This window comes from Grus americana, chromosome 10 (assembly GCF_028858705.1).
Source record: "Grus americana isolate bGruAme1 chromosome 10, bGruAme1.mat, whole genome shotgun sequence".
In the NCBI taxonomy this organism is placed as follows: Eukaryota; Metazoa; Chordata; class Aves; order Gruiformes; family Gruidae; genus Grus; species Grus americana.
The window spans coordinates 12252543-12277299 of NC_072861.1; the positions used below are offsets into that span (position 1 = coordinate 12252543).

At 39.8% G+C, this 24757-nt stretch overlaps 2 protein-coding genes and 1 long non-coding RNA gene across 5 annotated transcripts in view; 2 read left to right on the forward strand and 1 right to left on the reverse strand.

Annotated features, from left to right (window-relative positions):
- The first annotated feature begins 755 nt into the window (after positions 1-755).
- Positions 756-6554, forward strand: CTXN2 (cortexin 2). Of its 2 annotated transcripts, XM_054837564.1 has the most exons (3): positions 756-962; positions 3752-3804; positions 5637-6554. In XM_054837564.1, exon 3 carries the CDS (start codon positions 5691-5693, stop codon positions 5937-5939), a length of 249 nt encoding a protein of 82 aa, XP_054693539.1. In that variant the 5' UTR covers positions 756-962; positions 3752-3804; positions 5637-5690; the 3' UTR covers positions 5940-6554. The 2 variants fall into 2 exon arrangements, with proteins under 2 accessions (XP_054693539.1, XP_054693538.1); XM_054837563.1 differs by lacking the exon at positions 3752-3804 and having other exon boundaries at positions 760-962; positions 5637-6093.
- Positions 2120-11785, reverse strand: LOC129211038 (uncharacterized). The gene is made up of 4 exons (XR_008578723.1): positions 11688-11785; positions 6551-6718; positions 4541-4607; positions 2120-2785 (listed from the first exon to the last, which is right to left on the reverse strand). It is a non-coding gene; the product is annotated as an uncharacterized LOC129211038 (long non-coding RNA).
- Positions 11786-12490: 705 nt separating this feature from the next.
- SLC12A1 (solute carrier family 12 member 1) overlaps positions 12491-24757 on the forward strand; it is a 47317-nt gene continuing 35050 nt past the window's right edge. Inside the window, exons 1-5 of one of the 2 annotated variants that reach the window (XM_054837559.1) lie at positions 12491-12919; positions 18057-18191; positions 18407-18482; positions 23067-23162; positions 24553-24692. In XM_054837559.1, coding sequence (XP_054693534.1) covers positions 12509-12919; positions 18057-18191; positions 18407-18482; positions 23067-23162; positions 24553-24692 — 858 coding nt within the window. In that variant the 5' untranslated portion in view covers positions 12491-12508. Of the gene's footprint in view, positions 12920-18056; positions 18192-18406; positions 18483-23066; positions 23163-23794; positions 23891-24552; positions 24693-24757 lie in introns of both variants that reach the window. The other variant, XM_054837558.1, reaches the window with a different exon arrangement.

Below are 24757 nucleotides of genomic sequence, written 5' to 3' on the forward strand. Positions count from 1 at the left end.
GCTTTGGGAGAAGAAATCCTCTTTCCTTATCCACCTTAAACACCTGCTGTTGTAGCAAATGGAAGCCTCTCTAATATACAACCAGCATCAGCTAAACATAGCTAATGAAAGGATAGAAAGTGAGGTCTAGGCTTCCGCACCAACAGCGGCTCCCAGCCATATGTCGCCACATGTTCTATGCTTTAATCGTTATTACGATTAAAGCTACAGGGAGGACCCGAGGCCACAGTGCAGATGCAGCCTAAGAGGCTTTTAGCTCACTCCGCAAAGCAACTCGGCAGCAGTGCGTAAAGCCCCGCTCGCTGATTGCACGGTGGCAGTTTCACGGCGAGCAGAACGGCACCGCTGCATCCAGCACGGCTCTACAGGTCCTGCTCCGCACCGGCGGCGGGGCTGCGCCCATCGGCAACGGCGCCCCGCCGCCGGCCGGTCCTGGGGCTTACGGCTCCGGCGGGCGGCAGCCCCCCTCCTGCGGGTACCGCAGCCCAGTCCTCCATCCTCTGCCTTAGAGGCCCCGTTACCCGGCCTGAGCGGCGGGGGAGCGGAGAGGAGGAGGGCCGCTCCCGCACCGCCCCGCAGCGGCCCGGGGCCGGGCCCTTACCGATGCGCCGCACGTAGTGTTTTACAGGAAGTTTCCACGCTCCTCAGTTTAATCCGTGCTAAGGGGGGTTGGAGAGGAGCGCGGCTGAATAGCGATGGAAGAGGGCGGGCGGGGAGGAGGAGGAGGCGGTAGCAGCAGCGGTCGTGTTTAATTTTTTAATTAGGGCAGTGTGAGCATCTCCCGGCGGGGCCGCATTGCCGGGCGGCGAGGGGAGCCCGGACGAGCCGCCCGGGACGCCGTCCCCCTGGGCCGGAGCCGTCGGGGCTCCAGCCTGGGCTTTCGACAGCTGGCGAACCGGGCCTGGAGCCGCGGAAAGCTCCGCACTCCGCCACCATGGGCAGCGCGGGCGCGGAGGACAAGGGTTCGTAGCGCGGGCGGCGCGGCGGGCCGGGGCGGGCGGGGAGGTGCGGCGGGGCTGACCTTGCGGCACCGCCCGGTCCGCACCTCCTGCGGGCGAGAGGCACCCCGGGGGGGTGCGGGCTGCCGGCCGAGGTGGGTAAACGCGTAAATCTGCCCTCCCAGGGAAGCAGGGCGATGAAAGTGAAGGCTATCCGTGCCATCCTACAGCAACAATTGCTTTGCAGGTGCTCCGTCTCTCACTGCCTCCATCCCTGGGGAAGCAGGCAACACTTTTCCACGTTCACAAGTTAAGGATGATGCTAGTGAAGGTTTCTGCCTCTCTATATTATCCAAATCTAGACCACATATATGAAATCACAGCACTGGAGCTCTTGTCCAATGGAGACTCCAGGCTTGTGTATTTACTAAGGAAAAAATCTCATCTCTGCAATTCACTGATTGTCTGAAGGTTGGAAATGTCACTGCCCGGCTGCTGCTTCTTTGCAGGGGAATACTATTTATGTGAAAAAGTGTTGCCTGTACCCCGAGTGCTGCAAAACCACCGTCTGTTTTTGCAGGGCTTTGCTATCCTTGCAGAACATTTAGCCATGCCTTCATTTGCTGGTCATCTATGCCCTGGCCTTCCTACCTTACACCTCCCTGTACGTTGTCTTAGAAACCTTCCCCTAAAGAGACAGTCATCTTCCCAGCAATTTAGAGAATACGGGCATGCAGTGTGCACATGAGCATGACAGGTTGGCTGTGTGGTCACAGAGCTGTTTTTGCAGCATTTCTGGCCATGTGCTGTTAACTCGGATAGCTCAGACCCTTTGGAGAATTCCAAATTCATGCTGATTTCTGTTTCATTAGGTCTTCTCCATTGCTAATTCACCCTACCACCTCCTATGCCCAATTCCTGCAATAAGCATTCCTGGAATACAGTTAGTCAAGTGCAAATGAGGTGCTTCTGAAATTCAGAGGATGCCTGCTTATGTCCCTAACCACACCAACACCTTTTCAAGTCAGGTTTGCTGTCACTCAAACACAAGCCCAGGACTGAAGCTATTTGAAGTACCTTCAGAATGACCAGATCCATGAACCAGCAGCTGGGCTGCAGACATCCAAGGGGAGAACAGATGGCAACTGATTTAGTCCATTTTGTACACACTATCGTTTATGAAGTGAGTTTTCACTATCGTTTATGAAGTGAGTTTTCAGGCACCTGAGGCTTAATCATGCCAAGAGGATGAATGCTCCCAGCTTGAGCAGATGTTAAAGGTACTCATTTCCAGTACTGAGCCATTACAAAAAAACCCTATGGGGGTTCTGTGAGGGAAGGACTGACACCCAAAATACAAGGAAGGTTATTGAGAAAGTCTTTATTTAACACTTACTGGCTACTTTCTTAATTTTCTCAGTATGTCTGAAAACATGAGGGTGAAGGCTAGGTCTGAAAAAAGTGACACACAGACACCAAAGAGCTGGGGCTGGGATCTTCGATCCACACCAAACATTAGCAGAGTTGGGCTGGTGATGCTGCTAGAATATTAAGAATTTCAACATCTTTCTTCCAGCTGCCTCAAAATACTTAGTGCCCATGGTGTTCCCCTTCACCCTCCATACGTGCAGCCAGCACCCCCAGCTCATACCTCTGTTCTCCTTACCTCAGTGGTCTATGTGCTAAGCTATTTTCCTCATTCCTGTTTTCTCTAGGACTCCGATTGTTTCTTCTGGTCCCACAAGGGTCTCCAGTGGCCTTTTACTTCACAGCAGATGTTAAGGAGCTTTTCTTTATGCCAGTGTTTTCATATGAGCAATGAGTCAAAGGATGAGTAGAGTCTTGACCTATAAAAAAAAGTCAAAAGAGATCAGTCTGAGGCCAGCCCCTACAAAATGACTCTGCAGATTCTAACTGATATAATGCCTGTCCCCATCATACTGCCCTAAAGGTTATCTTCAAGGTTTTTTGGATCCAGGCCACGTTAGTTAGTATTCACGGTCTGACTCACGACTTGACACATACACTGCAGCAAATAAAAGGATATCTGACTAACTGGGAGAGGACATCTAAACTGTATGCAGCACTAAAATGTGAAAACAATAGAAAGGCACTCAAGGTCAGTCTTGGTACCACAGTTTTGGGGATATATAATTAGAGCAAAATGTTCTGTGAACTTTAAGACTTCAATTAGAATTTCTGAAATTCAGGACAAGGAAGAGAGGAACACAAAGCTGCGTATCAGAGTTTCCCAGAACCAATTCCTCCCCAAACTAAATGCTCACTGTTTTCTCATGCAGCTGTTTCAGCCAAACTCTTGCCAAATAAGACCAAGATACCCATTTCTTACCACTCCATGTTTCAGTGTCAGTCAAGCTTTGCACAGAGATCTGTCCCATAATGTCCCCTGACAAGCACATAATGTACAAACAAATCCCACTAATTCCAGTGTATAACCTGCAAAATTAGTATGACTGGAAGTCATATTCTTCTCTGTGGTGAAGAAATATCACTTTAAGCACATACATATTTCTCTGGACTGAGCTCAAATGCAGGGTTCTCCATGCCCAGCCTATCCATAAGATTTCTCTCCTTGTCTTTCAAGATAGCAATATTTTTTGGGGGGTCTGGCTTTCCCAGGTAGCGTCTACATGAAATTTTCCCATATAAGCCTTTAATTTAATTTTGATAACCCAGTGTCCTAGGACTTTTGGAAGGTAATTTTTTTCCTTGACTGGCTCTTGTTCAAATCAACTGATTTGTGACATAAATTTGTGATATTGAACTTCCTGTGATTTTTTTTCCTACGCAAGGTCAAACTTAATAGAAAAATTGGAAGTATGCCCAATGAAAATCCGTACAGCAGGTGGGCTTTATCTACAATTTATTTTCAGAAAATATGATTGTTGTTGACATTACTTCTAATTCTCATACGCTATATCTAGTTCTTTTCCCCAACTTCACAGGAATTAAAACAGCATGACCCGAAGAGCAGAATATCATTCAAAACAAGGAAGGATCTCATACACAGCTCTATAGAGTAAACAGAATGTTGGTTGTTATGCTCTGGCAAATGTGTAAAGACTGTAATAGGAAACCGTATTATTTAATACCTACTATATTGAGGATTATTGCAAAAATAAGAGAGACTTGTGTCTTGTCCTTTTAATCCTTGTTTTTAAATTTTCATTTTTTAGGATATTAAAAAAATCCCACAAATTCTGAAGTGAGAAAGGAGACACCAAAGAAGAAAAAAGTTCTGTCCATTTCTCTCTTCTCAGGAATACCAAATCTTATTTTTTATTTTTTCTGTTGTTATGAATTGTAGACTGACTCAGGATATGGCTCCTTTCAGCCATGACTGCAGTACAGAGTAGAGATACTGGAGCTCCCTTTAAACTGGCTAGCGGCACAGGTACCAGAAGCAGTGTAGCCATGGCAGCACAGAGCTCTCAGTGGCCTAATTACTCTGCCAAGAAATAAATGGATACTGGGAATTCCCTGGGGGGAAAGACTGTTGAATTGTTAACAAAAAGAGTTTTCCCCTGAGGGGCGTTAGTTAAATAGGTGTTAACAAGAGCCAAAAAAACTCAAGCTCCAACCTTAGAATAAAAATGCCTTTGTCCTTTGGCACTTCTGATGTCCCAGTCCTTCCGACTCTCCTGCTGTCTATAGAGACAAAAGAAAGATGTGATTTAAATATCTGATGGAAAACCTAAAATAAAGCAAAACGATTCCCACCCCCCCACTAAAATCTATACATAAGATCTTCTTAAAAAGACAAAAATAAAAGTCTCTCCTGGCTTGAAACACACAGAGCTTTCCTGGTGGCAATGGCGGGGTGGAGATGCTCGAGCATTCTGCCTCCATAGGACATACGTAAGGGTCAGTCCCCTGAGCTCCATGAGGAGCACGTTCAGACCTGGTGTTTACTATGCCTGTAAAAATGGCAGGATATGTATGCATTTAATGGCAAGAGACCAAGGAGAAGAAACAGACAAAACTAAGATCTAGGGGAAGGGAATTTACTTCTGTTACCTCTTCTCCCACCAATCTTTCCTCATACACAAGAGCGGACGTGTATAGAGGAAGGTGAAGGGGCAATTTTGCCAATATGCTCGCTTTCTTACAAGCTGAAAATGCACACAGCATTTTTCTGAAAATGGAGCCCAAGACTTAACTAAAATTGCACACGCAATGTTTTATTTTACAAGTTGGATCTATTTATTTAGATTTATAAGCTAAATTACATGAGCCAAACCCACGTTATTTGGCTGCATCTCTCTTTGAGGTCAATGCGAGTTTAACTAGTCTAAGGACTGAGATGTAGAGCCATTTCAGAAACCATACTGGTTTCTCTAGCTGGAGACCTCCGTGAATATTGCCTAATCAGAATCTGTAGGCTTGTGCCCAGTCTGACAAAATGATGTTTGCAATAGCCATGTGCTGAAATTGCTCTGTTTTGAGGAGACAGAAAGCCAGAAAATTGTGAGTTTGCAGTCTCATAACAGAGGCTAGTAAGCGGATGGTGTGTAGAGGCTAAAAGTTGGAATTTTATCACATTAATTTAAATGTGAAAAAACAACAGGACACTACTAAAATCCAAGCTGGTTTTCATTTCCAAATGTTCATATGCTACAGCTCAGATATACACACTCCATTTAGACCTAACCAAACTGATTCTACTTTTCTATGCAGGCAAAGAAGCAATAGAGGTGAAAATCCCACAGAGGCACCAGGATGTGATGCCCAATGATGAGCAATAATTACTGCAGCAACACTTCAGCCAGCATGAGTGTCAACGAAATGTCTGCCTTCCCTCTGACTTTAGAGCAAAAAACTGGCTTTGCCTTTGTAGGGATTTTGTGTGTTTTCTTGGGACTTCTAATTATCAGATGCTTCAAAATCTTGCTAGACCCCTACAGTAGTATGCCTTCTTCTACGTGGGAAGATGAAGTTGAGGGGTTGGATAAAGGAACATTTGAATATGCTCTTGCATGAAAACTCACAGAATATCCTGCCTTAAATTTGATGTTGATTTCATTTTGGAAACCAACTGTTGTTACATTTGTTAAACATACCTGCATTTTGGAGATATGTTGGTCACATCCATTTTGTTAAATAAATATTTGTTGCAAACTCAAAAGGCACTTCATGTTTCTTTTATTTGAGGAACAGTAGAATGGTAGATAAGAAATGGTTAACAGCAAAGAAATACTACAATAAACAATTCACGAGAAAGTTAGCATGGCCAAAAAGTATTTTAAGAATCAGATGAAATCTGCCTCTTCAGAGGAGAATCTCATTTCTACTGTGTCTCATGACAGGCTGGAGAGAAAGGTGAAGAACAAAAGACAAGCACACGAATGGAGAATGCTTAAGTGGTAATTCCCTCCCCTTCTCTTCTGATACAACTTTCTGAAGCTCAGAGACTGTGCTTATACACTGAGAATACAAAAATGGAGGACAACAAGTGGTTGTGGCTCAGAGGAGGTGCCTGCAAGAGGCGTGTGTCCATGTTGCTGAGATGAGAGGAATAAGGCTTGGTCCACGCACTACCGATAATAAGGAATTAATGAGAAAGCTAAAGATCACAGCAATTGCTAACTCACCTCTCACCTTCCAAGAAAAGCAGGTGCTGTACTACTGACTGTTTATAAGGAAAGTGTACGTTGCTTCTCCTCTGTGAAACTTGATGTGGTCTTCTGCAAACAGTGCATAGTTCTATTCCTTCCTGCTCATATAAGAGTATTTTTTTTATAGGTCTCCCTCCTCCTACTCTACAGCAACAGAAAGTCAAACAGAATTAGTGGAAGGGAAACAAACATCATTAAGGAAATTTTTGATTCTATAAACATTCAGCAATACAAAATATATTACCTGCTCAGAACTCCAGTCTGAACCACCACCACCACCACCACCACAGTCCCAGTCCACCAGTGTCTCCCATATCATTAAAAATTTTAGGTGAAAAAGTAGATGTTAAGTAACTAATCTTACAGTCTAGCTGAATCGGTCAAGGCATGCCAATTTTTTAGTCCACTTGGTTACGGAAGATGATTCAGTTTAAACTGGAACTTAAACTGTCTGGTTAACAGCACCCAGCAGTAATTACACCAGCTTGGCAAGGCCAAAGCAGAGACGGTCGTGCTGCATACCCATTTGTACCCAGTCCCTGAAAGGGACAGGGGTCCAGAGCTGTTGGGAGATCTCTGTATTCTCAAGCCCCTTCCCACAGCTGGTTCTTCTCTTTGTGCTCCTACAACTGTGCACAGTGTATGATCTGGACTGTCAAACTGAAGAATTGGTCATAGGAGATCCTATCAAGGCAGAAGAACTAACAGTGTAAGTAGAGACTTAAAACTGGGTATTCAAGGTCACCCTCATATACACAGCTGTTTAGCAAGTGTGACAGTACTTGACAGAAATTCAATTCAGTTTTTAAGGTTGGCATCAGAATTTTAAGCACTGTCACTTTTGCTAAACAGCTCTGTTTGCAACGAAGAGCAAAGACAAGGAGGTCAGTTACAGCAGTTGGTTTCTTTTGCATGTATTCTGAAAAATACATATTGTCCCTTTTGCCCAATATACTAGGCAGAGGAAGCCGGTGGAACAGCAGAACTCAAGTGCCATTTGGAACATGAAATACTTGACTGTACAGGGAAGGACATGAATACCCTGTCTGAAGAATATAAGAGAGGAACAGACGACAGTAATCTACACTGGTCCATTTGAATTATAAACCAAACAATTTTGTGAATGTAAGAGCTTTTCAACTGCTTCAGATTCTGTATAAGAAAAAAATGCCAGAACCTCAGAGATTCAGTATATTGCATTTACCTAGTTTATTTAACCACAAAATCAAAGGTAGCTATCAGTACACTGATTCATGTGATCTGTTATTGCTGGATAGGATCGTCCACTGCAGAGACCTGACACTGCCATTCTTTTTACGTACACCTAATCAGCACAGCTGAGCTCTGTGCTGTCAGGTTAGAGTGCTGAAGGTACTTAAGTTATCTGGGTTAAATATAGTTCAGTTATCTCTAAACTACACAGCAAACATACCCAAAGAACCCCAATACTGTCTTACTACTTTTGTTCTTGACCCAATCTATTGCTGGAAGCAATTATCAAATTCCCTTATGATTACAAAGCTTCATCATTTCCCGCTTGCCCTGGTCTGCACCCCCAAAAGACAAGGGAGTTGGCCTTCCCAGCAAGAACACACAGAACATAATTTTTCAAAGGTTTTCCTTAAATATACAGAGCAAAACTTTGAACAGAGCTAGGAGCAAATGGTTCAAAACCGCACATAGGACAAGGGGACCCACCAATGACTGATCCCACTGACTTCACTGGAATCTCTTCTGCATAAAACATGCAGAGCAGAAGCCTGAACTCCTGTTATCTCCCTTACTATATATGCAGAACTGAAAAATAGATCACAATCTGTGCACAGAATCAGGCATAGCTGGGAGGGAAATGGAGATAACAAAAGTATTTTCAGCCCCCCTTAGAAATTTTGCAATACCATAAACCCAGTAATTGTAATGGATAGGTACATTTGCTGGTTAATAGTTAACAAGCTAGAATGCCTCTCTAAATCACCATCTAGAAATGTTTTGAAAGAGAGGGATTGGATGGTCTATTCAGCATATTAAGCAGGAGAAAACTCTGGCCAATAAGGCAGAGTCTGTATTGCCTCAAAGAGAGGGACACACTATATGCATGAATAAAAGAAGCAGATTGTCCTTCCCTACAACCACAGGATTGAATGGTAGGTTAAATTATCCTGAATAAGGTAAACTTGATTATTTATGCATAATGTAAAATACTAACCACAAAATTAATGGCAAATAACAGTTGAGAGACTTCTGGAAATACACTGTGAAAATCAAAGTATTATTTTCAAGAACAGCAGAAAGGTAAGAGGCTTTTCTTTTCCTAGCAAAATAGTAATATTATGGAAATAAGACAGTAAAATTACAGAATCATTTTACTTGGTAGCAAAAGTCTCATTGTCATCAAAGAATCAGGATTTCATTCAGTCATGGAGATGGAAACAAACCTAGTTTCATTGATCTTAATGACAAAAGATTTGGTTTTGCTCCTCCATGCCTGAAGATGAAACACTTCCTTACAACTTGAAAAGGCTGAAGGAAGCAGAATGCTATCTATGATCAGAAATGTGTAGTAGTAGTAGTAGTAGTAGTAGTAATAATGATAATGATATTGATCATCCAAACCCAGTAGAAGTAAAATAAACTAAATAAATATAACATGTTGCTGTGAGGCTTACAAAACATTAAGCAGAAAAACCAACGTAAATATGAGGGGGTTATAAAGTGGTATCATAGCAGAAAGGTGACATCAGATTATTACATATAGCTGATGGAAAAAGTGAGAAAATATGTTTTAGCTATATCTCATACTGAAGATGGAGGACATTTGATTATCAGCTCTTCAAATTATAATTTTGATATGCAATTTTAGAGAAAATTTACATTGCCAAGGATTGATGCAGTATTTTATCTTTCAGTACCAACGGGCCACGTGCATTTCACAAAATCACTGAGAAATTTAAATTGGAAAAAATCTCTGGAGGTCATCTAGTCCAACCTCTTGTGAAAGCACAGAACTTTAAAAAATGCCTCTAATGGGCTTATTTACCCAGATTTTCAGTTCATATATTCCTTTATGAGATATATTTTGTTTCTAAAACTTTCTGCTTTTACATACACTTGCAGAGTTTCAATGTCTAAGCATGGTCTGGTTTAGTCAGTTTGAACACACCAGGACTCCTACTGAATTAAACAAGTCTATACAGTCACACTCCCTTATCTCCTTAGAAGTATGCTTCAAGACATATGGATTGCTGCTGTTTCCACAGCTGATGTCAGGGCCATCTAGGCCACCCTGTAAGTTGCTGCAAAGGTACTTAACCCACTAACGGCCTTAAATATAAGTACCTCTTTTGTTCTTGGGGTTTTTGTTTGCTTGTTTGTGTTTTTTGAGGGGGTCTGTGTGGGAAAGCGGAGGTGGGAGGCAGATTATACAGCTATCATATGTTCACCTCTCTATGGGCTGCTGCTCAGAGGGACCTAGACAGGGTAGAGGAACGGGCCAACAGGAATCTCATGACATTCAACAAGGACAAATGCAAATCCTGCACCTCAGACAAACTAACCCCTGCACCATTCAGGCTGAGGCCTCACTGGCAGGGAGCAGCTCTCCTGGAAGGGACTTGGAGAGCAGCAGGCTACAGAGGAGTCAGCACCATGCCCTGGGAGCAGTGAAGCTGAACAGTGTCCTGGGCTGTGTTAACAGGACCACAGCCAGTAGATCAAGCAAAGCAATCACTCCCCTCTATTTAGCACTCATCAGACTGCACACCTGGAACCCAGTTTCTGTCTACCTGTCACCCCCAACTGCCCACAAGAAAGATGTTGATAAATTTGCATGTGTCTGATGGAGGGCCACCAAAATGGTGGAGCACGTGCCCTATAAGGAAACGGGGCTTGTTTAAACAAAAGAAGATAAGGCCTTAGGGAAACCTAACCAGCCCCCCCAATACTCTGACAAGGCAGAGCCTCACTCTTTACTGAGGTGCACAGCAGGAAAGTGAGAGATGATGGTCACAGAGTGACACGCAGAAGGTTCCAACTCCATATACAGCGGGGAAAAAAAAACCCCTATGAGGACAATTAAGTATTAGAATAGGCTGACAAGGCAGGTTGTGGAATCTGTCCTTGGAGGATGTCAAGACTTGACTGGTGAAAGCCCTAATTAACCTGATTTACATTCAATGTTCCCTCTGCTTTGAGTGGGAGGTTGGACTAGATAAGCTCCCAAGGTCCCTTCCAACCTGTGTGATTCTATGACTTGCTACAATTTCTTTTAAATCATTTTAAAGGGTGTTTTGAGTGTACAAATGTAAAATTGAGTGCAAAATTCTATGAACCTTCCAATGCCTAGGACTAACGATTGTTAATATTTCTCAATAATTACTTTATCATAGTTGTTTATTTCCTCCATTATAATTTAGGGAACTCAATGCTATTTTTTTGATCTGTTTCAATTGTCTATGTATTCCTTCATATTACATTAATTTTATTTACATAAAAAACGAACAATTTACTATATGTTGTCTGCTCATAAATTGTCACCATCCTGTAACTACTGAAAACTTAAAGCCTAGCTCTTGTAGTTAATTTAAAAAAATGTATTTGATTCAAGGTTTTTATGCAAATTTAATTCTAGACTATGAGAAATACACAAGGTATTATAACACTTAAGTGGAACATAAACAGTAAATGGACTTCATGGACTCTTGTGTCACATCCTTTGTACTGCGTACATTTTCACTGGCTTCAATTAAACATTGCATTATTAAAAGAAATACTATATTTGAAAATCAATTTTAGGTACTTAGAATCTGATCCAAAGCCCATTTTATATAGATGGTGTCATGAATCCTGATTTAGGATCCTGCTGACTATGCCAATTTGTCACAAATGGGTTATTTAGATCGATTAAAGAATCACCATTAAAGGTATTGGCAGAAGTGGTTTTAATATGATGTTGTAAAAGTGCAACTTAACAAAGTTCGATGGCAAGGTTCACTCTATTACGGTACGGCACAGTCATTTGAACAATGATTCAAAACTACCAAGACACAAATCAAAGTTACCAAGACAATATCAAAGTTACCATACCACAAGGTTATGCATGATATCGGTTGCTTACCAAAGATCTGCCATTGGTAAAAGGTCTCTCTGCCTCGAGGAGCAACCTTGAGAGGTGTCCCAGCCCAAGGGGAGATCATCACCATGCAGCCAGGCTGCTTAGCCGGGAGAGCTCAAAGAAGGCTCACTTAGGCTGTCATATTTATGGAATAAAGTGGTTGGCTTGCAGTCAAATTACATATAATGGAAAAGGTATGCATGAGACTCTCTGTACCCACAACTTTCTTTGTTCCTCTGATAAATGAGTCTTGGAAAAGTCACTTGCTATTCATGTGTTAATCGCATGATTGGTGTTCCAAACTCATATGCATCAATGCTCACTATGTCACTCTGCTCCTTTGTGGGTTTGCAGAGAACAGACTGAAACTAGAGGAGTTCTTGGCCCGTTTATAACTTAGGCCCTTACCTCCTTTGGAGCCTGTACCAAACTACTGCTAGTTTGGTTAAGGGGTCGAGTGCATCTGTCACAGGTGGAAACATCCCCACAAACTCTTAGACTCAACTATATTTTTATTCAACAAATCATAGGATGAAAGTCTCACGGACATTTGGTGAGGCAGGGAGAGCTTATGGTGGAAAATTTATCTAACTGTGCAAGTTAATAGAAATGTTTTATTTACATTTTTTTATGGCAGAAACACAGCGGACAACATTAGGAAGACTGCATAGAGATTTCAAGAAAAATTTCTCAGAGCTTCATTGCTCTACAAGCAAAGATTTCCTATGCAAAAGCACTAAACCCTTTGCTGTAGCTGCAACTAACTAGCTGCAGCCACAAAAGAGTAAACGGACCAGCGACCTAAGTCTACAGCATCCCTGAAGATGTCAATGAATAATTCGCCAAATGTATTCTTGGATCCAAATGCAAATCGCTTTCAAGTTAACATAATTAATGAAAGCCATGACAACAATGAAACATCCCAAGAGGATGTGGGCTCTGACCCACCACATTATGAAGAAACATCTTTTACTGATGAAGCACATAACAGAGTGAGAATCAGTTACAGACCAGGAAAAAGAGAATTATATGACAATTACCTTCAAAATGGGGAGAAAACAGAAGCTAGTTTACATCCCTATGATACTCACACTAAAATGTATTATCTACAAACTTTTGGCCATAACACAGTGGACCCAGTTCCAAAAATTGATTATTATAGAAACACTGGCAGCATCAGTGGGAATAAGCTCAGCAGACCAAGCTTATTAGAAATTCATGAACAACTGGCAAAGGTAAGTGGAAAGGAAAGATACAAAATCTTTCAATTCCATTTTTTAGGCTGTTAATTCTGTTTATTAATACAAGAAAGTCCTTAAATTCATGGACCTTGCCCAGGAGAGAAAGTACACGTAATCACTTACCATTATTTCTTTGGTAGCTGTAGTACGTAGTAGTACGTAGTACGTTTTCTGCCCTGTACCCTTGCTCAAAGCAAAGATTTTTATTAAAAGGTGATAGTAATACACTCGATTAGCAGAAAAACATAGCTTAATCTTGTCTAAAAGTTTAAAACTACTGAATGTCCTCTGTTTCACTTAAGAGTTAGGACAGCAGGTGGTGAATACAAATCCATAATTTAACCAAGCTACACAATTCACATTTATTCTAAACTTGAATTTAACCTCAATACATAACTAAGTTTCACAGATCCCTCTGTTGTATTCATTAATACATATATATCTATAAGTATTATTAAAAACATAAATGTCATAAATGCAATTTCATCTAATTGGAAATCCAAAGCATTACCTGTTTATGGCTGTAATAAACCATTCAAACAGCAAGAAAAAATCCAGAACAAGGGTGTTGAGGTTGAAAGTGTTTGCTCAGAAAAGGGATAGCAGACAACAGTTTTCAGGTACTGATTCAGTGAATGAATTTAGGTCTTCATGCTCATTATACCAATGAATTTGGAGAGAATCTGAAAAGCCTCTTGAATGACTACATAGAAAGCATTTATGAAAGAATAATTTGGCTAAATTCCCCCTAATCTATCACACAGAAGAGCTGTTTAGACTTTGCTCATGTAACAGATGGGACTATGTCTACGTAAAACACACTTATGGAGAGAACTACTGAACTGGATACAAGTGGCTAACCTGCCTTTGAAAGATTTTCTAGGGCTGTTTCTCCTCTCCCCTTCTGAGTGGACCTACTTTTGGTTAACACCATGTAGAAATTTACTATTGATACATATGACCAATGGATTTTATGGAAAAAAAATTCCTCTTAGCAGACTCCTCCTGTTTGCTCCATTTATTTTTTTCCAGCTAGGCACTACAGTAAATTAATAATGAAATACCAAAACATGCCCTTCTTTGTGACTTTTGTTACACTCTGTGGCTACTTGTCAGAAGAATATACATTGGTCAGGTATAATCTTTTGGGGTTTACAGTCAAAACTTCCACAGGAAAGAATTTGACAAGTTGATAATATTAAGTCTCAAATACCAGATTTTCACTAACTTCTGTGTTACTGCCTCAGATAGGTAGACAGGTGAAAAGCAGAGGAGAGATACAGGATACACCTACTTACAGAATTAAAATCAAACCTTTTTCGAGGTTCTTAATTGTGTACTTCAGGGCAGGGCTGAAAAGAGAGAGAGATCACCTCTATAGTTAAACTCAGACTACAAGTGTCAATATGCAGCAAACACCCCTATTCTTTTTCTGTGTCGGGTAATAGTGAAATGAGAAATCTCCAGAGAAAACATGATCTCATCACCATTCCACTTTTAGTTTACATACTTCTGAGGTCTGAATAATTTGGACAAGCATCTGATTTTTGGATGCTGGTCCAGATCTTGTTCAAACTCCAGCTCTCTGGAGATTCACCTGTGCTAAGGAAGATTAATAATAAAGTAATGAAAACAAGCAAAAAAATACCCATTAGGAAATTGGGACCTGATTCTTTAGGATCTTATTAGGACAGCTTCCTAGTTTTGGCCTGACTTATTTAAATTAAGGTCTCCACAGACCTGCATAAAATGGCTTACATAGAAAGGAGAAACAGGTTACCTGGGTCATCATTTATTTCCAAAAATGAATGCAAAGTGGATGTGAAAAGGGAAGAATATGAATTTGGTATCCCTACCCATTTCCCTATGTGTAAGCTGCTACTCAAGGAACTAAACACATTTCCATGCCCATAAGAAACTTCTGCTTACAGAAATAATTTACTTCAGTAGTGGCCAGAGAGGAGAAAAATAGTGTATCGGCTTTGAACATAATGCTGAATGAACATGTACTGAACAATAGCATATTAAGGGATTTTCAGTTTTGACCATTACCAGAAAATTCAAGTTTCTTGCTGTGGCATCTCTCAATGGTTGGTTTATATTAAACAAAATTAGATACATTTGCTTAGGGTTTTTTAAGGCTTTCACTTAGAGAAGATTTAAAAGAAGGCAGATTCCATACCACAATAAAATGAAGGAAAAATTGCTTCACAAGTTGGGACCATTAGGGAAGAGAAAAGAGCATCATCTAGCTTGGTCATTCCCAGACTTTTTCCAGTATCCACCTTACAGAAGGATATCTTATGCCTCTGAAAACAGGAAGGTGAATGTCAGAGGTAACGGGATTTTTGTTACACTAGCAACCCGCTGTGCCCTTATGTGAGTTGTAGCCCTTGTCTGGGAGCCACAGCACTGGAACAAACGACCTGCCATTAGCATGGCTGGAGTCTATTCCTGGCTGTCCCATGGACTCACTTTGTGACCTTGGACAAATCACTTTGGTCTACAGAGCTTATTCTGAAGAATAAACAAACACAAGGTCACCAGATAGCAGATTAGTAGGGAAGGGAATTAAGACAGTATGAAAAGGCTGAGCTCCCATCAGGAGGCAAAAGCAGTGTGTACAGCTGGATGGGGTGCCTATCCACCGGACCCAGTGTTCAGCAGGCTCTCTAGCCACCACTAAGCAGGGGATGAAGTGCCACTTTGAGTGTGTACCGGGGTTAGACTAATAGCCCAAGATACAGTTCTGGAGAAGATGCTTTATTCCTTTTTTCTTTAACACTAAAATCTGGGCTTACCACACCATACCCCAAGGCAATCCTGCCCCCTTCACCCCTAGCTTTTTTGAAACTCAAATTGTTGAAGACAACTGTCCCATCAAAGCCCATTGCCAGATTCTGATAAGAAGCGACATATGTTTGACTGCAGATTTCTAAACATCACATAAGCTTTCCCATTGTGCTTTGATGCTGAGCTTACCATCAGAAGATAAATATTAATATTTAATACACTTTAATATGTAATTTTTCAAATGTCAGAATGTAAGGCAGGCTAAAAGGAACTTCAAATGTCTAGTTCCCACACTGCTGGAGTCAAATGTGTGTCATCTTTTAGCAAGATGTGTCAGGTTTTGCACACATTAAGCCACAAAACGCCAATTAAATCCCTAAAAAATAGTCTAAGTGCTATTTCACAGCTGATGGCTGGTGATAATTACTTGGGCTTAATATTTACCCTACATAAGAAATCATCTAACCTTTCTTCATCTTGGCTATTCTCCACACTTGTTATGGAGACTTGATGAGCTCATCATCTTTATCCCCAGGAGAGGTGAAGGCTGAACTGCTCTGAAACAATGAAAGAAAAATGTTTGGGTTTGGTTTTTTATTTTTTAAAGCAGTTAACTTTTTATTTTGGTAGCTTTTCAAAATGTTCTGTCACTTTTATTCCACATCCTTAATGCATGAGTAGCACAGGTACAGCTGCTTGGTAAATAACCAATCATTCACTAAAGCATACCAATTTAAAATGCATTTATGGAAGGTTTAAGGCCATAATTTATGATAATGGCACAGAGAGCACAAATTAATTCAAAGTACATAGGAAACAACTTGTTTCAAGTACAAAGACTGAACTCTTTTTTTTTTTTTCTCTGAAATTCTAACCACTGTAGCAGAAAACCTTATATTATTCTGCTAATCTTCCTTAACTCACTTGAATCATTTACTGTATTTTGAGCAAACACATCCATTATTATTTTAGGGTAAGAATTGTCAAAATTATCTAAGTAACTCATGAGCTCAAAGTCATAGGCTTTCAATAGATCTTGTATTCCCATTTCACTTAGGGCCAAAAGGGCCATAGGCACCAAGTTTAATCCACGTCAAAATGTATTATCCGGTCACTTATTTCTCATTTGCGAGCACAATCCTGGATTTATTGTGTCAAAGACATTCTACAACCTTGCATCATAGTGGCTAGAGTCCCCATCCAGAAGGGGGGGAGTCCAAACATTAACATAAGCATCATACACCAGTTGGTCTTTATGTCTGGTTTTGTTTTGTTTGTTAGGCTTTTTTGAGTCCACAGACAAAATACAGAAACAGCCTTGAAGCTTATGCAAGATGAAAAAACTTTGTTTCACAGAATCACAGATGTTTCCCCTCCTCAACCTGTTTAGTTAAACTGGAAATTTCTTCATCCCCCTCCAAACCCTAAAAGCATCTTGATTCCTCTCCAGAAGTGACACACACTCCTGACCCTCTGCCAGGCTATGGTCCTTCCTGAAGGTCTTTACAGAGGACCCAGACCATACCTGGCAACAGTTAACCTAATGCCGACTCCTCGCAAAAGCAGTCAGAACTTTGTATAAAAAAAAATAATTAAAAGAAACAAAGCAGCAATGACAACAAGTATAAACCTCAGTACCATGACTAATTCCTATTCAAGCCACAAGAAACATATAATGATGTTAAATTGCCTCAAAGATTCTGGGGCAGAAGAGCTGAAAAGATAAATATAGATTTATGCCTGTAACTGGATGTGAACAGTCTAAAATTCTGGGCTATTTATTCTGGTTACATCACAAATATGGCAACTTCTAATCCTATCTACTATGTTTATACCACAGAAAGGATTATTCATTTACTGCATTATTTATTACATTTCACTGGTATATCTCTGACTGTTTTCAATAATACGTTATCCATTTGCTGCTGAAATTATGTTCATACTTTATCCAACAGAAAACACCAGAGTTCATCACATAACTTTGCCACGCAGCACTCAGCTAAGTCTTTTTTCACCAGTAAGCAATGCTCTACTGCATCTCACAAGTGAGATGCTCTACTAACATACCAATATAACATGTATTTTGAATACAGTTGACAATAAAAACAATTTAGTATCAGATAACAGTGTATTTACTCTGCTTAAGTGATTCTTTCATCTTTTCTCACTGTTAGCAAGCCCACCTTCTGATGCCTGGTGTGAGCAGAATATTGCACTCTACTCCAGAGACAGTAAAAGCTGATCTTCTTTTGAATTCCTTTATTCCATGTCTCTCTTGTGCAGCCAGGTGTCCTCTGCTTGGTACAAAAGTGTATTTGTTTTCTGTGTGATCTTTCAGAACATAGCTGTGAATACTGGCTCAGTCGAGAGAGTGGCTAATGGCGAAAGCACTGCTGGAGATGAGACAGCAGTCAGCAAGGAAGAAGAAAACAAAACAGGATTTGTCAAGTTTGGATGGGTGAAGGGTGTGCTGGTGAGAAACTTATCTCCATTTCTAAAAAAAAAATAAAACAAACTTTAAGATTAGTTCTGCAACACTAAGGTCTTTTAAGAAGTAAGAGAGGGAGGTGGACCTGAGGGATGTTTGAGGTGCTTTTTAAAAGCCTGCAATGCACACTATCACCCTTCTGGTTGTTAACGCTACTTTCAACGTTGCACTAATGCAGTATTTTTTTGTTTAAAACCTAGGTAAGATGTATGCTTAATATTTGGGGTGTGATGCTTTTTATTCGACTTTCCTGGATTGTAGGCCAAGCAGGAATTGGTATGTATCTTATTTAATATAATTTTCAACAGTGAAAGGGATAAAGAGGATAAACTATACATGATCATGATTAATATATAATCTGAGATGTGCATTTGCATGCTGAACTAAATAATGTTTTCAAATGCTTGCCAGGGTAAATGATGTTAATCCTCCAAACTATTGGAATTTTCCAGAGTTGCAGCCAAATTACTGCTTAGAGGCACAGATCTGTTAACTATGCATATGATCATCACATTTGAATATTTCTAAGCTTTGGTGAAATTTGTATTTAGATCCTGTAACAGATGTAAACTTCATGACTCGGGCCAATTTCTAATATGTGCATACAGAGTTAACCTTTAAGAGTTCACACATTGCTTATCTGTGAATCCCAAACCTTGTCATCTACATATTAAAAACAACACTTCTTCACACTTTTCTGCAAAGATGAAAACAGAACTGGAAGGAGGCCTCATCTCATCAGGATTTTATTTTTAACTATAGCACAGCACTAGATACTAGTGTACTATGAAACATTAAGTTTTAAAAACTCTGCTACAGCTTTCATATAAATTAACTAAGTACGCTTCATTGTGTGCTGTATCTTCGCTGCTTCATTGTGCAATTTAATTAATCCAAATCCCAGATCCCAGTCCCTGTGAGACTGGGCCCCAAGGCCTCCGTCCAGCATGTTGTTGAGTGTTCAGTGAAACCAGTGAGAGAGGAAAGGGCTCATAACACTGCAAGAATCTCCAGCAACTAGAAGCAGCTCAGTAAGGTGCAACGTATCCGTAGCTGTTGTGTGGTACAACTTCCTTTTTAGAGCTGCTGCTCTGGGGAAGCACAGAAATGTGAACTCCCGTGGCAGTGTCACTCTGTGTTATATCATCATACAATCTAGAATAATGGGACCCTAATCTTTGACTGGCACCCAGATGTCATAAAAAACAGCAATCCAAAGGGTGGATGGCAAGTATTCCAGTTTGGATTCTCACAGAATGGAAATACTAAGTAGACACAAGCTAGAGTCCAAACTCTGGCCTTGGGGCGACAACTCTCCTGGTCTTAGATAAAACTCAGTGCTCAAATTCAAATTGAATATAAATATCGATCACTTCTTTGTTAACAGAAGTGAAACTAAACACCTCCAAAATTTTGCATGGTTGAAGTCTCATTTCCAACAAAATATAGTAATTTCACAGAAGTTTCATTTGACCAAGACTGAGCTTTTAAAAAAGAGAAACAAATGAAATACTTATTAAGAAAAAATTCAGCCACAAACTTACAGACACACAAGTTAAAAAAAAAAAAAACCAACAATAAAAGTTCCAGAAGTAAGCGGAAGAACTTTACCTACTTTTGCAGTGCTCCATGCGTGGCTCTAGCACTGTGCCTGACAAAGGGGTGCTTGCTGATTTTATGATGCATACCAAATGAGAGCGTACAGCCCAGGGCACTCATAAGAGTATGCCTTGCCATGAAAATTCTGCATCTTAATATTGCCAAGACTTTGCTCTGGGGTTTCATGCAAAATTAGTTTTTAAGGGCAGTTTAGTAACTTATTGAGATCATCAAGAAGTATTACTTTGTTTTGAGGTGTGAGAATAGCCATAGGCAAGAGTAATTCATTTTAGAACAACTTACTTAGCAGCCATATGCCTGGTTTTCAATCTAAACTTTAATCAGATTTTAACATTAATTTGCACTGACATCAGTTACAGCCTTTCTGCTTTCACATTTAATTTTACCATTTTAATTCATTGATAAGCAGACTCTCCTTTCTTATGGTTTATTGCTCTGCTGTTGCTTTTTAAAATTGCATGTCTTATGTAAGGAGGTTAGTTTTACTTCTGAAAATGAGACCTCAAATTCCATTTGAATAATTTCTCAATGCATTTTCTGAATGTCTTATAAGCAATGAGCTTTAAGTCCCTAGCCAAGCTGCTTAAGGAGAACAGTGATAGAAGCTCATCATCACCAAGGCTCGGGGATTTCACTGGGTACTGCTACTAACATGGAAATTAAATGAGTCAGTTAAACCACCATCTGGGCACCATTTATATCCCCATCATTAGAGGGCCAAAGAGAGAAAACCCAATTATTTCCATATCCTTATAGGCTGTCTTGGGCAAAAGCTCTTACAGGGGAGAAAAATAATGTTCCTACAAGGTTCTCCGTTTATCATCAGCTTGGAAAAAAGAGACCGTATGGTCCTGACAAGGTTCCAGGTCCCAAACTTGTCTGGTATTTTCACCTAACATCTGGGGGCTCTCCGAAGTCTGTATTTGTACCTATACATGGAATGGTTAGCCAAAGGCAGGGAAAACCACCAAGTTTATGTTATCTGGCCCCAAATATTACAATTATGTTACATTACGTTATATTACAACGATGTTTAGGTTGAGTCATTTTATTTTATGCACTTTTCATCTTAAATGTTAAAATATTTTTTTTAAATAACACTAAAGCCTTTTCAAGCAGATATTACTCATTGAATTAGCAAAATATCTGACCCTATTTATCATATACATGTTAACAACATGAATTGTGAAATGCAATACGAAATTCTGGAAAAATACTCCTTGGGATGCACGTGCACTTACCAAATAATTTTAAAACTACTTTAAGAATAATGCGTCTAACTTAATTTAAGAGTAAACAGCTGATTAAAAGTCATATTCAGCCATGTCTCAGGCACAAAATTTGCATGGTTTAACAACATCCTTCTAGGTAACGGTAGATGACCAAAAGGAATGACCATTTGTATTTTTTTTTAATACAGACCAGCATACAAAATAGGTGCATGACTCATTATAGTAAGAGTTCAGAAATCAATAGGTAAACATGATTTATTAGAGGCTCAAACCACTTTAAATATCCCACACTATGCTATATATCATCTATCTCTCACACATTATATTGCTCTATCTTTAAGGATTGTGATAACATAGCTATAATTTAAGCAGCAAAGAACATTCATTCAGGGATTGGATGTCTATAACCATCCAGTATGAAGTCAGGAATCTGATCTGGAAGCCAAAAGGTAGAAATACAGCAGATAAATCATTACGTTTGTAGTAGTTCTAGCTGGATGTCATTTGTAGGATCCAAGTTTCAATTTGAATGAGCCCTGGTCAATAAATATTGCTACAAGCAATGTATAATCTTCAGTTCCACGCTGAAAACCTACGTACCTTACAGAAACAAGAGAGCTATTGCATAAGCATTAACAAGTTCAGATAAAAATAAGAATTGATTCCATGTTTGGCACCAAACTGTAATTGTTTCTTTTTTTTTTCCTAGTTTTTTTCCTCTCCTCTTATAGATAGAAATGGAAATAGAAGCAGTTGAGAGAAAAATGTCATATTATGTCTTCACCTGACTTGAAACAAGAAAGTATTCTGGAACTACAAAGCCAAACTCTTCTTGTTAGTGCCAGAAAATATAACAGAAGCAATGGCTGCAATTGTAGCTTGGGAGGTCCAGTTTGTATACGAAGAAAGACTTTTTCACTGGACCAGTAGCCTAGCCCTGGAACATGTAATCCAAAGAGGCTTGGGATCTTTGTCCATGGAGGTTTTCCAGACCCAGCTAGCCAAAGCCATCACTGATTTAATCCTGCGCTGGCAATAGTTCTGCTATGGCTGGGAGGCTGAGCTACAGACCTTCAGAAGTTACTTCCAACCAATGTTTCTATGATTCTAAATCATACTAGGCACCTCCTACTTATATAGTTTCTAGTTTCTAGCACAGTTTCACAAAGTTAACAGAAACCTGACTATATAGTCAAAGACTAGAAACAACTCAGATTTCAGAGTCTTACTCAAACTGAAACCCAGTTCACCTATAGCTAATGACCTACCACTGATCTTTAGATGTTTGATTATTCCTGTTTAATTATACAATTTTGTGATATCAGGGGAAAAAAAAGATTTTACGTTCTCTAAGATTATACATTACAGGTCACCTGTTAAAGTAAATAGCATCTAAAAAGCAGTATTTCCATTTTCAAATGTTTGTCTTGTGTTAGAGTAAAACTACTTTTTTGCAGGGAAAGAGGGGGATGAGGAGTGAGTGGGGAAGTGCAGCACTTGATAGCTTGACAAGTAATAATATAGAAGGCTTGCACTCAGGTCTTCTCTCTCTACCTGATAGACTCTTTGTCCTGGTGCACTATGAAACTACACAGTCAGTCTTTCTCTGATTCAATAATTTAACTGATGAAAGACAGCAGCATTCTTACAAGAGCTCTGGTTAATGCGTCGATCTCTTCACTTAAACAGCCAGGATGTATATTAAAGGCAGACATAAGTATCCATGCCAAGGGACACTTGTTTGCCCATTTCCTCCAGCCTTTGAAAATCATGAGAACTTCTGGCTAGGGTACTCCTGTCAGAAAGAATCACTGCTTGAAGACTGATGGGAATAATTTACTACCGTGACATGGACTCCTTGGAAATGTTCTGCAAACTGCAAGTGGTCAACAAACCATCTTTTCAGTTTATTGCTCTGATTCTGGCCTGAAAATTCAATTTAAAGAGAGAATAACTTGCAGGAATCGTGGAACACAAGTAAAATATTTTATCTTCTTATTACTGACAGGTCTTGGAGTAATCATAATTCTTCTCGCCACGATGGTAACCTCAATTACTGGGTTGTCAACTTCTGCGATAGCAACTAATGGGTTTGTCCGTGGAGGTAAAAATCATAGGGTTACTAATGCTTTCAAGCACAAAAAGGTCTTTATGTATTATTTTCATATGAGGCAAGCCAGAGGGACGATAAACCAAGTGGTACATCTAAAAGGACTAGAAGGTAACAATTCTAGCCACCTCTAATCACAATTTATGGCATGTTTGAGTTGTCACCTTTAATAAATCCCAGATTCCAGTTCAGTCCGTGAAGTACGTTTCAGATGTTCCTGCCTACTGCTGAGCGAGGGATGGCTTCTGGCTTTTCATGGAATTCTTCTGTTACCTTTCAGCAGGTCTTTCTTATTCAGAGCATTCCAGGTTGGACATCATTGGACAAACTGAGCATGAGGCATCTCTTCCTCTTATTTTAAAGACTAATGCAGATCAGTGGATATCTTCAGTTTAATACCTTCTTTATAAAACTCCTTACGTTTCAGCCACTCCTTGGAAGATGAGTAAATAATTTTGCTGCATGTCAGGTATTTTATGAAACAAAGTTTTAGTGCATTTCAGAGCCTTAAAGTTATAACTGGTCTGCTCTAACCTCTGTGGAAAACGGCAACTTCTTACTATGTCCTTTAAGCAGAACAGGTATTTGAATACACTTGAATATACTTTCTTTTTCGGATCTTTCAGGTCTTGGAATCATAGTTATTGGTCTGAGTGTAGTAGTAACAACATTAACAGGTATCTCCATGTCTGCCATTTGCACTAATGGAGTAGTAAGAGGAGGTAAGTGAATATGATCTCATGAAAAGTACAAAAATTTGCAGATTTGGATTAGAAAAAAAAATTGAATTAAGATAACTTTGTTGCAAGCAAAGCAATAACAAATAAATATATTTGGAGTGATCTCTCTCAATGGATCAACAGTAAATTAAAATGTATATAATCTTAAGCACTTCCTGACAGTAAGTATTAAGTGCCAGTGAGATGAGATGAAATAATTAACTGACAAACTAATAAGCTCCATTTATGGTGAATCGCAAAGAAGATTAAAGTTTTGCTGCATCACTATGCAGGAGCTGTAACAATGTACCACAGAATATGATATTTCACGTTAACATTGGGATAGATCCAAGTAAGTCAGAACCTGACTGGAAGTAAGGTTCTCTCTGTTCTATGTATCATGAAAAATTATTTGAAGGTCCAGTTTTGCATGCTAATATGCACTAAAAAGATTTCTGCAATAGAAAGGTATACAGAAAAGTCTGAAGGCAGAACCAGTACAAAGCACATTCCTGTTTTTAATGTGTCCTCTTTTAATATAGGGCAAATATTGATTATGTTTATTAGGCTAAAAGCCGAGATTCCTGCGATATTATTTACGTGAGAAAAATAAGCAAAACCTGAGCATTTAGTTGTGCTGAAATAATAATAATTTCTGTCTGCAGGTGGAGCATACTATCTTATCTCCAGAAGTCTAGGCCCAGAGTTTGGTGGATCTATAGGACTTATCTTTGCTTTTGCAAACGCAGTGGCAGTTGCTATGTATGTAGTTGGATTTGCCGAAACAGTTGTAGAACTTCTTAAGGTAAATGTAGATGTTTCACTTGTATGATTAAATTGGGGTTTTGGGGTTTTTTTTGTGGGGCTTTT